Source organism: Schistocerca cancellata, chromosome 11 (genome assembly GCF_023864275.1).
Source record: "Schistocerca cancellata isolate TAMUIC-IGC-003103 chromosome 11, iqSchCanc2.1, whole genome shotgun sequence".
Lineage (NCBI taxonomy): Eukaryota > Metazoa > Arthropoda > Insecta > Orthoptera > Acrididae > Schistocerca > Schistocerca cancellata.
Window position 1 is genome coordinate 53594317 of NC_064636.1, and position 15861 is coordinate 53610177.

Consider the following 15861-nt stretch of genomic DNA (forward strand, 5'->3'; position numbering starts at 1 on the left):
GGTCGTGATTGGTCATGATATCTTCATTCCAACGAACCTAGTTACTCTCATCGGCCACCATGCCACAGAGAGCTAGGCGGCAGCAGCGGGAGATACGGCAGGAATTGTTAACTTTTACTCATGTACCCATTCAAATCCATTGAATAGAGTGCCCTGGTGTCAAGAAACTTCACCACTTAATATTTGTAAACACTACTAGACGGCCAACATTACACCAGCATCATATTTTCTCCACAAACATGTTTTCGTAATGTGTAAATCGTGGGAAAATTATAAATATGTTGATGCAAAATCAGGTGCAAATTAACATTGTGGGCATAGGGAATTTGACGGGACCGATAAAAAATGTCGTAAACTGCGGGAAAACATTAATTCCGGGAATGTAAAAGCGTGGTTATACTGTGTTCATTCATGTTCAGTGGTATGAGTATTAAATTGGGGCAGTTCTATTCGGTTTTTCTTTGTAAAGGAACATTAGAAAGTGGAGTTACAGCTTTTGCTTTGCCTTGCTGACCTCAGTTAGAAGCTGCAGTTTGCCAACAGATGGGAGAGTAGTCGTGTGGTCCTCCTCCTGCACATCCCGATCGGTCGGTGAAGGAATGCTGCACTGTGCTGCATTCGTTGCGGGTTCATACTGCCATCGGACTTCGGTCTGCCAGTGTGGGACTCGTTTAGCCAGTGGTTGTACAGAAAGATTGGGTACAAAAAGTGAAATCTTAAGTGAGAAACAAAAGGGATTAAAAATTACTAAAATATAGGGGGTGCACATAGACGATGACAAATAGTGCGAGACGTAATGCCGTTTCCTCCTTTACACTGTTAAGAGTATACAACTTTTTCAGAGTGCTGTAGTCAATAGTTTGTGCTTTGGGCTCTGCAGTGGAGTAGATGCTGTCACTGGTGCGTGTCTGTCGGCAGGTGTGCCCCATCCGGCAGCTGTCAGACGGGCAGCGGTGCCGCGTGGTGTTCGCGTTCCTGGCGTGGCAGGCGCCACACCTGCTGCTACTGGACGAGCCGACGAACCACCTTGACATGGAGACCATCGACGCACTCGCTGACGCCATCAACGATTTCGAGGGCGGCATGGTGCTGGTCAGCCACGACTTCAGACTCATTTCGCAGGTCAGTTCTCGACCCACTTCCACCCTCCTATCCGTCCTGCTTGTCACCTGAAAGCATAAAATATGCTGTGGGTTGTTAATGTTGTTAAACTGTAAAATGCTATTATTCTTTCTGATATTAATGTGTTGTACATTTGACAGTGGTGTTGTGCAGCACACTGACTAATCATTTCCCCCATAGTGACCCTGTATTCACTATTTAAATTTATGAAAATCAGTGTATTTTGTCAAAATTGGATAATATTTTGATAGGAATTGTTCATAAATTTGTCATTACTATTTATTGAAGCAATAAGAAGAGAAGACAATACTGTTTCAGAAGTTTTGGAGGGTGTGGCATACTTGAAAAATACAGGCGTTGGGAACACCAATAGACATTTCTCACACTCAAACTGTATATTGCTTTTCTTCTCCTTCGCTTTGCACACTTCACAATTTTTGGAGGGTGTTTTCTTGATGGGGTTGGGAGAATAAACCTAACAAATTGTGAAAACAGTTGCTTACTAACTCACAAAATATCGAAAGAAATAGTGTGTTATGCACCACTAAATAGATAATTTCTTATTTTTCCAATGGTATATAACACGTCCTCTGCCGCTCGTGGTCTCGCAGTAGCGTTCTCACTTCCCGAGCATGGGGTCCTGGGTTTGATCCCCGGCGGGGGTCAGGGCTTTTCACATCCACGAGATGACTGGGTGTTGTTGTGGCGTCTTCATCATCATTCATCCCCATTATGGTCGGAGGAAGGCAACGGCAAACCATCTCCATTAATTCCTTGCCTAGTAAGGCGGTGCGCATCTCCCACATCATTCCCCTACGCTCTGTCAGGAAGTATGGGACTTCATTTCCGTATAACATGTCATGCCATCTGTTAACAGAGAAGAAATATTAAGAAGAAACTATGACTACTCAGCCCATCACACAGCTGGCAGTGTAATAACAAACCTGAAACTTCTGTCTGTGAGCTGGCTGTATAAGCCAATGGGCGAATAGGCAGGACATCTGGCCACCCCTTAAATTAACCATGCCAAATCCATTCATAACTGTGGCAACTCTGTGCCACTGCAGGACAAAGACACAGGAAAAAGAACAGGAGAAACACTGAGATGTTTGAAACTTCCTGGCAGATTAAAACTGTGTGCCCGACAGAGACTCGAACTCGGGACCTTTGCCTTTCGCGGGCAAGTGCTCTACCATCTGAGCTACCCAAGCACGACTCACGCCCGGTACTCACAGCTTTACTTCTGCCAGTATCTCGTCTCCTACCTTCCAAACTTTACAGGAGCTCTCCTGCAAACCTTGCAGAACTAGCACTCCTGAAAGAAAGGATACTGTGGAGACATGGCTTAGCCACAGCCTGGGGGATGTTTCCAGAATGAGATTTTCACTCTGCAGCGGCAGTTTTAATCTGCCAGGAAGTTTCATATCAGCGTACACTACACATTGTTTCAGAATGAAGGTACAAGATCTGGTGGATTTGAGACAATGGATTTACTCCACAGTAGAGGTTGTAACACCTGTCATGCATGTGAACATGTGGCGAGAAGTGGAGTAACGTTTTAATATCTGTTTATATATTTAAAAAGAAAGATGATGAGACTTACCAAACAAAAGCGCTGGCAGGTCGATAGACACACAAACAAACACAAACATACACACAAAAATCCAGCTTTCGCAACCAACGGTTGCCTCGTCAGGAAAGAGGGAAGGAGAAGGAAAGACAAAAGGATATGGGTTTTAAGGGAGAGGGTAAGGAGTCATTCCAATCCCGGGAGCGGAAAGACTTACCTTAGGGGGGAAAAAAGGACAGGTATACACGCGCACACACACACATATCCATCCGCATATACACAGACACAAGCAGACATGTCTGCTTGTGTCTGTGTATATGCGGATGGATATGTGTGTGTGTGCGCGTGTATACCTGTCCTTTTTTCCCCCCTAAGGTAAGTCTTTCCGCTCCCGGGATTGGAATGACTCCTTACCCTCTCCCTTAAAACCCATATCCTTTTGTCTTTCCTTCTCCTTCCCTCTTTCCTGACGAGGCAACCGTTGGTTGCGAAAGCTGGATTTTTGTGTGTATGTTTGTGTTTGTTTGTGTGTCTATCGACCTGCCAGCGCTTTTGTTTGGTAAGTCTCATCATCTTTCTTTTTAAATATATTTTTCCCACGTGGAATGTTTCCCTCTATTATATTAATATCTGTTTAGTTACATTATCCATATTGAACTCTACCACTATGCATAAAAATGATTGAGCTTCTATGTATGATGTTGGACAAATAGTTATACAACCATAACAGGTACTGAAATATAAATAAATATTTTTGTAAACTCTTGTCCAGACACCCTGGATATAACTGTTATGAAGGTATTGGATTTTTATATCTGCAGGAGGGTTGTCTGCATTGTGCCCAGTTTTCTGTCTATGTGCAACATGAATTGCTATCATAACACTTACAATATTTGATGAACAGTTAAAGACATCAAAATGAGTTTTTTTGCAAGTGATAGCTCTCAGGTTGCAGGTATTGCTGTGTAATTAATATCTGAAACTTTATCTATCGACATATAGAAGCAACTATAATTAGTTTTGCAGGAATGACATACACCAAATGCCCACTAATCTGGCCTGCAGTATTCTGTCCTCTCAGTAATCCGGTCCGCATCTTGCCTTTAGTTGTTTAAGCAGATAAGATGCTTAAAAAATGAATTATTATTTGCAACAATGCATTAGTTAATTACGTTGTTAAACAATGCTACAAATATTTGAAATCGTGGCTTTCTCTATACAGTTCAGTATCATGGGCTCCAAAAGGAAACCCATTATGTAAGACATGAAGCAGAAACCCAAAATTTTGAATAAATTGAACTGACCTTCACGGAAAGCCATTGTTGCTGACTAACTATTATGACATAAAAAAAGGACGCTGATTGACAGTGCAGGGAACGAGTTGGGAAAATGGAAGGTAATGTGAACTAGTGAGAATGAAGAACTGAATCTCTGTTTGAGTTTCATACAACAACACAGTGAAGGAATTGCAGTCAGTGGTCCGATAGTTAACAAAAAGCAGTTGCATTTAATAAGCTTCTTGGCAAGAGTAACTTGCTTGCAGCACATGAGGGTTGGCTATCACACTGGAAAGAGACACAGCATTTGACTGCTGACACTCATCTGGAGGGGGGGGGGGGGGGGGGGGGAGAATGCTGAAAGATGTAGAAGAGCTTGTAAAAGAGGGAAACGTGAGGTTGGAATATCAACACTGAAGGAAAAGATAATTGCTACTTACAGTAAAGATGACACAATTAAGACACTTGCACAAAGCTTCTGGCCACAACTGTAATCAGAAATAAGAACGCACACATCATTCATTCACACAAGTAAGCACACCTCATGCACACACTGGAATTGGCTGTTGTGGTTGTGAGGTGCACTTGCCCGTGTGAATGAAAGGTGTATGCTTCTCTATTTCTTACAAAGGTGTGACTGAGAACTTTGTGTAAGTGTCTTTTAATTGTTCCTGTCAGCAGCTTAACGTATCGTCTTTACGGTAAAGAGCAATCTATCTTTTCCTACAGTGTTAGTTTGTAAAGAAGATACTAAGAGATAATAGAGGATGATGATACTTTGTACAATACTGATGAAACCTGACTCTTGTAAAAGATGCTTCCTTCGAGATTATTAGCTGCCAAGAATGAGAAGGAAAACAACAGAAACAACACCTAATATTAGTGGCATGTTGTAATGCAAATGGGAGTAATTAACTGCCGCTCATGGTTAATGGGAAATACCAACATCCACATTGTTTCAACACAGAAACATAAATACACTATCATTGCAATGTTGTGCTCAGAAGAAAGTGAGAATCGGCAGAGAAATATCCTTTTGGTGGCTCCGTGAGATATTTACACCCACTCTGAGAGGAATTCAAGAAGCAGCAGCTTCAACTGAAAGCTGTCACTGTAATTAATACTGCTCCGAATCATTCTTCTGATGTGACTCTAAAGTCCGTTGTTATGAAAGTATTCTTTCTTCCACTCAGTGTGAAAACCTTGACTCGGCTCATAAATCAGGGAATTTTGGAATCAATTAAACGTTATTATTGACATGCAAGTGTCTTTTTGGTGAATGAATGTGAAAAAGGTTCTATTGGCACTGTGTTGAAGGTGTGCAAAGCAGTTAAGTGACGTTTTCCAAATAGCAGAAGATTGAGATAAAATGGAGAACAGTACCATAAAAAGGACCTGGAGAAAAGTGTGGACATATATTGTTGAAGAGCTGTAGTCACTACTGAGCAATAATGATGAACCAGTGAATTTGAAATAAATTGCTGCCACTTAGTACATTGACATCTTCAGAATCTTCCTGGAGGAGGAGAAATTGATGAGGATGATGATTGTAACTGTCTGAACAAGCAACACCGTGAGATAGAGTAAACTTTTTAACAGGTGAAGAAATAATCAAAAGCATGTAGTAAAGTAACGGTGAAAGCGGTGAAGAAGAGGACATGGAAAGAAAGAGAATGGAGCCTTCTCAGGTTGAAGGTGCTGAAGCAGCAGTCTTCCTGGAGAAAATTATACAGCAATTATACATGACGGAAAGTCGTAGAGTAGAACAGAAGTGATTTCTGGCATTCCCCAACGTATTATTATAGGTTCCCTGCTCTTCCTTATCTAGATAAACGATTTAGGAGACAATCTGAGCAGCCATCTTAGGTTGTTTGCAGATGATGTTGATGTTTGTCAACAGTAAAGTGATCAGAACATCAAAACAAATTGCAAAACAATATAAATAAGGTATCAGTATGGTGCGAAAATTGGCAATTTGCCTTAATAAATAGTGAAGTGTGAGGTCATCTATATGAGCACTAAGAGCACTCCATGAAACATCGGTTATACAATAAATCAATCAGGTCTAAAGGCCATAAATTCAGCTAAATACCTAGGAATTACAATTATGAAAAATGTAAATTGGAAAGAATGGATAGAAACTGTGGTGAAGGTGAATCAAAGACTGTATTTTATTGGCAGAACGTAGATGCTGAAGGAACGAGCTAATACCTCTTAATCAAGAAGGGTCTGGACGAGGCGGATTGTGGGTGGCTTACAACCTTTGTTTGGCAGCGTGTAAAAACTGCTTCAATGGCGAGGGGGTTTCAAAATGCCCAGGGACAGAATAGTAATAAATCAGCCTGGTAGTACTGGCACAAAGCACTTGCCCTGTATCCCAATTGCTGATACCGGAGGACGAACTGGGCCACACACACACACACACACACACACACACACACACACAGGCAAAATGCGACGGACAATGACGTGGGCCATATGGCGTTGTGCGGCTGAGCTGCCAAGAACGTGGCCAGGGATGTTGCCTCATTGAAGCGGAACTAGACTGGTAGAGTGAAGGTTCAGTGTGCCTAATGTCTGGAAAGTGGCCGTCTAAGTTTTCCATCTGGCTCAAGTGACCAGTGAGGGTTTTGTGGAGCTGGCTTCCGGTCTATGCAGACTGTTGTCTGCTGCTACAGATGGAGGCAAGGGAAAGAATTGATACAATGTAACAGATGTACCCAAGTGACTGCCTACACTAGGCTTGTCTGTAATTTCTTTTTTCTTTTCTTTTCTTTTAGTACTGCTGTGGGATCCTTATCAGATAGGATTAAGAGTACATTGAGAAAGGTCAAAGAAGGGCAGCATGTTTTGTAATATCAAGAAATAGGGGAGAGCAGACATAAGAGAGCATGTCACGGAAATCACTAAAACAAAGCCATTTTTCATTGTGATGGGATCTTTTCATGGAATAATGGTCACCAACTTTCTCCTCCGAATCTGAAAATATTTTCTTGATGCTTACCTACATATGGAGAAACGATAGACATAATAAAATAAGATCTTGCGTGAAAGATGTGTTTTTTTTTCTGCTGTTAGAGAATGAAACAATAGAGAATTAATGTTAAATTGGTTTGATGAACCCTCTGTCAGGCACTTAAGTGTGATTTGCAGAGTGTTCGTGTAGATGCAGATATAGCACTGATGTAAAGTTTGTTTTTATGAGTGATCGTACGGCATATGTACGTGTTCAAAGACTTAAGTTTTCTATGAAAGTAACTGTACCCTTAAATTCAGTAAAGTGTAGTCCATATGTTTTTAAACTAAATTTCAGATCTTCTCAATAATTTGTCACCCATTATGTGCAAGGAATGGCCAGATTAGTGAGAATCTAGTATACATCTTTTAATAGCATTTAACACCTTGTCAAAAAAGAATTCTATTGCATTGAAGACATTAATATTTATGGTATTCTATGTGATATACTCAGCTTTAATCAAAATTTGTTTGTCACATGATGTAATTGCTAAGTATGTTCAATTATTTTAGTTTGTATTGAGACCTTGCATTTATTTAGAACCTTTAGAATTTGTTGTAGCTACACATAATGATACCAGCTTGCCAATTACTCTCCAGCAATATTATTGCAGTGGTCTTTGTGTGGAGTCATAGTATAGTTAGGTACATAAAAATCTACTCACCAAGCAGCAATAGAACACACAACGTAAAACTGTTGTAATTGGCAAGCTTATGGAGCCAGTGGCTCCTTCTTCAGGCAGAACTGTTGGAGGGGAAGGAAGAAGGGTAAAGGAGGACAACTGGAGAGGTCTAGTGAAAGGGGTAGATTTCGGGGAAGTCACCAGGAACCACGGAACAATGGAGACGGAGTCTCACCATACGGGATGAGAAGGAAAGACTGATTGTCTTTCCTTCTCATCCCATATGGTAAGTTTCCCTTGACCTGTGGTTCCCAAAATCTACCCCTTTCCCTAGACCTCTCCATTCTTTTCCCTTCACCCTTCTTCCTTCCCCTTCAGCCCTTCTGCCTGGAGGAGGAGCCACTGGCTCGGCAAGTTTGCCAATTACAACAGTTTTTTTGCCACTGTTTGATGAGTAGATTTTTTATGTATCCAATTAAATAATTTTGTCAATAATAGATTGTTTTTGTTGTTACAGTAGTATAGTTTAGTTTATCCAACTATAATCGCCTGTCACTGTCTTAATGATTCCTTCCTGCATACAACCAAAACAGCATGCCATTTTCTCTGTCAAAATTGAAGGCGAAAATGGCAACACAAATAAGATCACAGCATCAGATGCACACAGGCCAAATGACTGAAAGGTGCAGAGCACTCAGGGCAGAAATGTGGCTACTAGGACGTTGTACCTAACTAAGTGCCTCGGGCATTAACACATTCAGAGCACGCAGAGACCCGACTGGCTGGCTGCATTTACATGTCGGGAGCAGAAACACATTGGCAGGGGAGGGCATGTACGTGCATCTGATGGAAGGATCGAAGGTGTGCATAAACATGTCCAGGGCATACAGGGACAGTAGCAGCGATGTCTGTTAGTATGTCCAGAACAGTCGTGGGGTTAAGGCTTGCTGATTCTGTCTACTCCTTCTTTTACCATCTTCCTGATTGTGTGTTATTGTGTCCTGAAATTTCATTCAGCACACAGCTGTCCCTTGCTTAAGTCTAGACTTGGAAAGCACAGGTCCAGATAAACACTCGGTAGCACCAATAATTTATTCCCTCTGTCTTCTGGTGGGCTGTCATTCTTTTCTCAGAAATGTTGCACTTGCTGCCTCTTTTGCTTCTTGTATGCTTGCTTTGCTTTGGAGCGTGTATGTGCGTGCGCGTGTGCAAGTCAATTAAAGTTTTCACAGGTTACCATAATGATGTCCCATGTTTCAGGTGGCGGAGGAGATCTGGGTGTGTGAGAATGGCACGGTGACAAAATGGCAGGGAGGCATCCACACTTACAAGGAGCACCTCAAGGCAAAGATCCTCAAAGACAAGGCCAACAACAAGAAGCTCTTCAAGTGATGAGCCGGCACGCTAGGCGGGACAATGAATTGACGACACTGCAGGAAAATTCGACCGACACACATACTCCACTATATCTCTCTCTCGGCCTCCTCTCTCGTGTGTTGAGGTCGTTCGTTTTCTTTCTCTCTTGATTTCGACAAAATACTTGTCGTAATCTCTAGTTTTTATTTTCACTTTCCGAGCAGTAAGAAAGAACTTGGGTTATAGGAGCAACTGTTGCAGTGAATGTGCCACACTGCTACAAACAGTGACGATCGTTCGGTGTATGCAGGATCGTTTTGTAAGGTTCGGTTTGACCTGTTATTAGCGAAGTGCTTGCTGTTGGTATTCTCTCCCTCCATCTTTCACTCCCTTCACATTCGCTGGTTTACTAACTGTAATTTCGGGTCAGTTTCAAATGTGAAGGTGACTCTTTTCAAGGAACAGATGGTTGGGATATGATGGGCACCTCGTGTTTACTCGCCCACATCTGCTGCTAACTGACACCTTCTAGTAAAGTGCAGTGTGCCTGCTGCTGACATCACTTGACATCATTTGAGATTATTTTTGAGGTGTGAGAGTGATGTTTCCTGACAAAAAATTTGGTTATCATAAGAAAGCAGGTATGTGCAAAGTAAAATCAAAGGACAGTGGGGGGGCAGTTGAATAACAGTCATGTCTGTGTGTGGTTATTGTTTTGCACTTTGTGGCATATATGTGAATGGCTACTTCCATCTTGAAAATGCAGAAAGCAAGTGGCATGTCACTTCTGATAACAACCACTGGCGACACCAGTCCCCTCTTTCCGTTGCTATTCTACAAGGTGTTATAAGAAAGCAAGGGAAGAGACACGTGTTGTCAGCTAAGAAGTACTGATGCATTTTGTATGTGCCTCAGTCTGATTTCCGTCTTGTACAACTGCCTAATTTGACGTGTTCTAATTTTCAGCCATCCACTCAAACAGGTGACAGAATGTGGACAAACAGTTGAGAATAGATGCAAACTGTTTTTTAGGTGTGAGGGACAGTGTGTTTATTTTGAGGTGTGTCAGCCGAGAGGAATACTGGGTAGGCTAGTTGGGTGTCGTTAACTGTTAAGAGGACCGACATGTCGCACAGTTGTTCTTATCTTCACCAATAGTATCGTACTAGAGTTGTGTATCAGAGAAATTACTGTAACAATGTACATCGCATATTTGAAAATTGGTACAAAGCGTCACACTTGGCTGATGGATTGCTGCAGAAGGAAATGTGAAATAAGTTTGAGTTCTTCACCCACTACGGCTGTTGGCATATTGAACTGCGGGCCAGAGAGAAATAAGAATTTTTCCTATGCTGTCGGGGTGCCCATCATTGTAAAGGAAAAAAAAGTATAAATCTCGTAGGTATCTTATTACAAACTGTCTAGGGTATTATAAATTTTCTAAGGTATTATTTATTCACTATTTCTCGTTCTCTCTAGGAATATTATCGTCAAATTTTAGCAATGAAAATAATTGGTGGCAATACGTATGTTAATCGTGCACGAACCATATGTTTCGGAAATGTCTGTGAAGAATTGAAGCTATTTTTAGAACTTTTTGTAATTTGTGGGATTTTTGAATTGTCACCTGTGCAGTAGGTACTTTTGTTCTTTTTTTATTTTAATTTTTGGAAATAGCTGTAATTTAGGCTTAACTAGCTGCTGCGGCAGTCCTGTGATATAGCTGAGACACGACACACTGGCTCTTGGTAGGAAATAAGGTTACCGGCACACATTATTGTTAAAATTAGTGAAGTTAATTGCATGTGCCGTCTTTTTGGAAAAAGCTCTGTTACTTTGAGCCCGTGTATCTGATGAAGTGTGTTTGGTTTCTGTTCCTGGTTGTTAAAAGTTGTTACCGATTTTTGTGGAAACACATTTGTACTCGTCCCACATGACATTGGCTGAATGTAATAAAAATCTGGACATTGCTGGAGTCTTGTTTTTTCCTGATATACACTTTTAGCTCACCTTTTTATCACTCTGATAGCTTCTACTAAATGGAGGGAGAGCAAGAGCTTGTGTGAAATATGAAGTTTCTATCGTATTACGTATGAAAAATAAAAATTCATGAGATATTCTTCTCAGGTGAGTGCTTTGCCCCCCCGACCCAACTCGTGTGATGCCGTCATGGCAGTGCCATAGCCCCGCCAGCCAATTGTAGAGATGACTTGTCAGTCATATTGGGTTGTGAGCCCTACATACTCCTTATATGTGGAAGTCTCAAAACATAAACTATTGAAATTTTAATTTTTGGCTTCATTACATGTGTAAAACTATTACATAATTAATGAAATATTTAAATATACAGGCAGATTTATTTAACTTGTCCTTGACAACTTCTGCGATATCTTTCATTGTGAACATCATCCTGGCACGTCTGACACACATACTTACTGATTCAGCATAAAGTTAGTTAACTTCATTTTTTTCTTATTTGACCAATGCAGCCATTTTTGCCGCAGGCTGTGGGTGGTGCATTATCAGTAAAAACTGCCCATCGTTTTTGAAAGACACCAATTCTCTCAGTACATTTTTTTATAAAAAATATTGAATCTTTTTCTTCTGAACAACAGAATTGAAGCAAAGAAATCTTCATGCAGTGCGAACAAGTGAGTAATAGGCTGTGGCAAGGGTGGGACGGTGCCACAGATGTTGAATCAGAGGGGGCAGCACTTGACAGAGGGAAATGACTTGAGAGCTGTGCTTTACCAAGTCTGTATTTTATCGTCAGTAAAAAATAATATAATTCATGACGGAAACGGAGACTCACATTTCGTTGAAGGCAAAGTGGTCAACATGGCATATTTATACGTCAAAGGCAAACACAAATGAATGTGAAAAACCTTTGTTTGGGTTGGAAACGGTGGCATATGAAGTACCCTTTATCTCAACACAAGGTAGCGTGCTCACGAGGAAAACATGGCAAGTACCGGAACCCAATTTCCCGGAAAAACTGATCAATGGAAGAGGGGTCAAAATAAGTTAATGTGTCTTGGCTTATCCATAGATACTTGACTGTTTCAGAGAAAATGACTGTACAGTTTTCTATGTACTTTAAGCGCCTTTTAGCAAGTAAATAGTACAAATGAAGCCGAAGCACTGTGGCTAGCGTTGTGGCTTCAGACTTTCAAGCCCCGTGTTTGAAACTTGATTATTATTTTTTCTTTTGTCATTTATTTATCTACTCATATCTGTAGGACATTACTACATGAACATTGTCCATTGTATGCTGAAATAATTTTGTCCTTTTTTATCTGCTGACTGTCTGTTTTCAGTGAAATTCGTATAGTGTGTAGATTTTCGAAAAGTGGTTCATTATGCATGGTCTGCCATGAAATTGTGTGAACTGATCAGCAGTGTTAATGACAGTTCTTTCCTAAGTGAGGTTTGCGCAAACAAATGTCACTATTGCAAGCCTGCTTTCGTGCAATGCTTGTGATGTTCAGCATTTCTATCTTTCCACTTTTTCTATGATCGGTTTCATCTGAGGGAATGCACCTAATATTCCCGAAGAAAAAACATAAGAATTAATGTAATCGGTATATGAAAGAAATGTAAGAATAAGAAAATTTAAAAATATTGTAACCCTTGAAAATACCATGCACACATATAGTAAATGTATGACATTGTGAAACTCTGCTGTAATTTTACAATTAATGTATTGCTGTTATATACCAGAACTTGATAATGAATATTCGTGTAGTAGCCTCCTACAGATGTGGGTACATAAATGAAAACATAAATAAGATAAAATAATTGAAAGTAATTGGGTTTCGAATATGGGGTGCAGAAGTGAGGGACTGTGACCCTAGCCACATTGCAACCATTTTGGCTGAGATTATTGTGCACTAAAAGGCATCTAAATTATGTTGAAAACTTTGACTTCCCCACCCCCTCGCCCCCTCTCGGAAACTGTCGACTACAGATAAGCAGACATGTATTCCCTTATTTTGACTCTTCTTCCACAGAATGACAAAACCTGAGAAATTAGATTATGCACTTGCTGTGTCCTCTTCGTGTTTAAAGATGTAGATGGAAACAATTTTATCTTCAAACAGAACAGTGGTAATAAGAAATTCTCGAATATGCTTCCTGTACAATACTCCAAAAACAGCATTAGGGCCTTCAGTTATGAGAGCACTGACATGTTTTTTCTGGGCTTCGGTAGATGCTCTTATTGTCACTCTTACTGAAACTGTCTTGTTTAGTGACTGGGTTGTTGAATGATGGACACAACACTGTGCAGGTTAACTTGAAATATTTTCACATTTATTGCACTCAAAAAGATGACGAACAGGTTTCACTAATGAATTTGTAAAGTTAAACATCATAGGGCAGTGTTTAAATTCATACATCTTAACAGTGCCAACATATTTATTGAAAATCATCATCTTCAAACTTAGTACCATAGTTGCTCCAATATATACAATTTATTTGCCGGCATGTGCATTCATAATTAATGACAAAGTTAATTGCATTGTAATAGGATGTATGTTGGGAATCATTTAGCTGACTGATGATACGTTTCAGTTCAGATGTGATTGTGAGACGTTAATTAGTAGGGGCGTCTGTGTGTGTGTGTGTGTGTGTGTGTGTGTGTGTGTGTGTGTGTGTGTGTGTGTTGGGGGTTAATGTAATGTTTGTGTTGGGTGACAATTCTTGTGTCCGTCGGCCGTCGTAATTTAATATACTATTTACCACAAAAATTTATTGATGATGGTGATTGTTGCCAACTTACATGGTGGGCCTTAATAAAAATGATATTTCATTTTTATTTTGATTTGCAATTAAATGCTTTTGTGAAGTTCTGCTTCCACGCAAGTCACCGAAGTGGCGTCAACTTGAAAGACTTGCACCAGGCGAACAGTCTACCCGACGGGAGGCCCTAGCCACACGGCAATGTACTACGAAAATCCGACTGGCAAGACTGTTTGGGATGTTTGTCAATATGGCCAACTCTACATTCTGAATTTTTTCCTACCTGTCAGAAGAGATGGTTGCTGATAGGAACTTCTATTAATTATGAATCACATGCAGTATTCTCTTCACCATAAGAATAATACAAATATAAACATTTTGCCATGTATTGTTTCGTGTTTGCTGCTATCTCATTTAAATCCTGTCTGCCTAATAAACTACGAAACTAGAGTAAGACAACAGCAAACGCGGAAGAATATACATATCGTGTCATGTTTATATTCATATTATTCTTATGCCTAATAGCGATACTGTCAGAAATGAAACACAGCAATTGACTAGATTTTTAAATCTAAGAATACTCTAATTTCTGTGCAGAATGTAATGTATTAAAGAGGCACCTACAAAGATTTTCAAACGGAGAAAAATTTTCGCTCGTTCAGAACATATTCTATCATATGCAGTGTATTATTTGGTTCTTGTTGATCATTATCAAAGAAAGCAGCAGTGTAAGTAACAACAAATAGCAGTCTCTTGCCATTGTTTCGCTAATGAGACGGTTCCTCTTTACAGCTTTTTTTAAAAAAAAAAGGCAGTAGCGCGCACAAAAGCAAGCCATGCCGCGAGCGGCAACACGCCGTAAACATTCGTTATCAGAATGCGACAAACAATGCGTGACACAGTACAGTAATGCATTTTCAGCTTAGAGTGACGTAAACACCTATAACAAAGAAAACGGCACTTATCAGATCAAAGAAAAATAATCAGTCAATTCAAACAAGACGAAGCACGTGAAAAAGGAAGGGTACCCGTATAAATACGGACTGAGCGCCTGACACATAGCAATGGCCATCTGGTAAAGCTTAACTGCTAAGGTTACGACTCGAACCAAACTACTGTAGCTGTATCATCATTCATTCGACCTAAATTGTGTCTCTTTTTACAATGGACCAACTTTGTTTCGATTTGGAGATGCGGCCTAAAACTTTTCTCTCCCCTTGAATTTCGAGTCTCATATTTCAGGTACGGCTTAGATTCGGGAAAATTTTTTTTTTTCCTTGATTTTGAGTCTCATTTTTCAGATGCGGCTTAGATTCGAGTGTGGCTTAGATTCGAGTAAATATGGGAATTGAAGACTGAGTTACAGTGGCAGCCCTAGTCCCAAGATCGGATTGAGCATCAGGACTGTGACAAGCATGTGGTGCTCTCCGTACAATCGTCATTGTTCAATGAATTTGTGTTCCCTGCAGTCATTCTGCTGAGAGGGAATTCACTAACCTGTGTGCTCTTCTTTTGAAGACTCCATTTTTCATTTTCAGCACTGCCGAGTGCTATGGGTGATAGATGTGAGCACACCGTGCTCACTCTGTTATGGGGATGTGCACACTTGAGTCTATATAGTGCAGCTTTGAGGCCTCAGTGTTCTTGTGTTGACCAGCCCATCTTCCACAGATGCCAGCATTACAATCACCCCAGTGGTTTCATTTTCCAGCATGCAGCTTGTTTCTTTTCAAACGTCCCTAACAGTTCATTACTTAATCCTAATTGACTCAAAGGAATATCAGAAAACATTACACTTAGATGTTAACAAGTTGGTAAGTGATGCAGTACTGTCTGATGAATAGTTGCACAGGTAAGTTGATTGGAGGTGTCAACAAAATAAATTCAGACCGTGGAGTGAAGTATTGTTCAGCATGACCACTTATAAAAACGTGTACAAGAAAAATTCGGAATCCTCGGTTAATTTTTTTTCGTAACAGGACAGTTAGCAAAATTAGTGGACACAAAATTACTGACCCAAGGAGCAATCTGGTGTAATTCTGCATGGGAAAAGGAAAAAGAATGATAAAATTAAATACTAAGTTATAAATACATGGTTTCCCAGATTAGAGTAAAAATGCTACATCTCGCCCACCAGCTATCACGTCTGGTCATATTG

The 15861-nt window shown here is 40.4% G+C and overlaps 1 protein-coding gene across 2 annotated transcripts in view; it reads left to right on the forward strand.

Moving 5' to 3' along the window:
• The window catches only part of LOC126108472 (ATP-binding cassette sub-family F member 2), an 81799-nt gene extending 70866 nt beyond the window's left edge, over window positions 1-10933 (forward strand). For both annotated transcript variants that reach the window (XM_049913719.1, XM_049913718.1), the window contains exons 11-12: window positions 919-1122; window positions 8868-10933. In XM_049913719.1, coding sequence (XP_049769676.1) covers window positions 919-1122; window positions 8868-8999 — 336 coding nt within the window. In that variant the 3' untranslated portion in view covers window positions 9000-10933. The remainder of the gene's footprint in view (window positions 1-918; window positions 1123-8867) is intronic.
• The last annotated feature ends 4928 nt before the right edge of the window (window positions 10934-15861 follow it).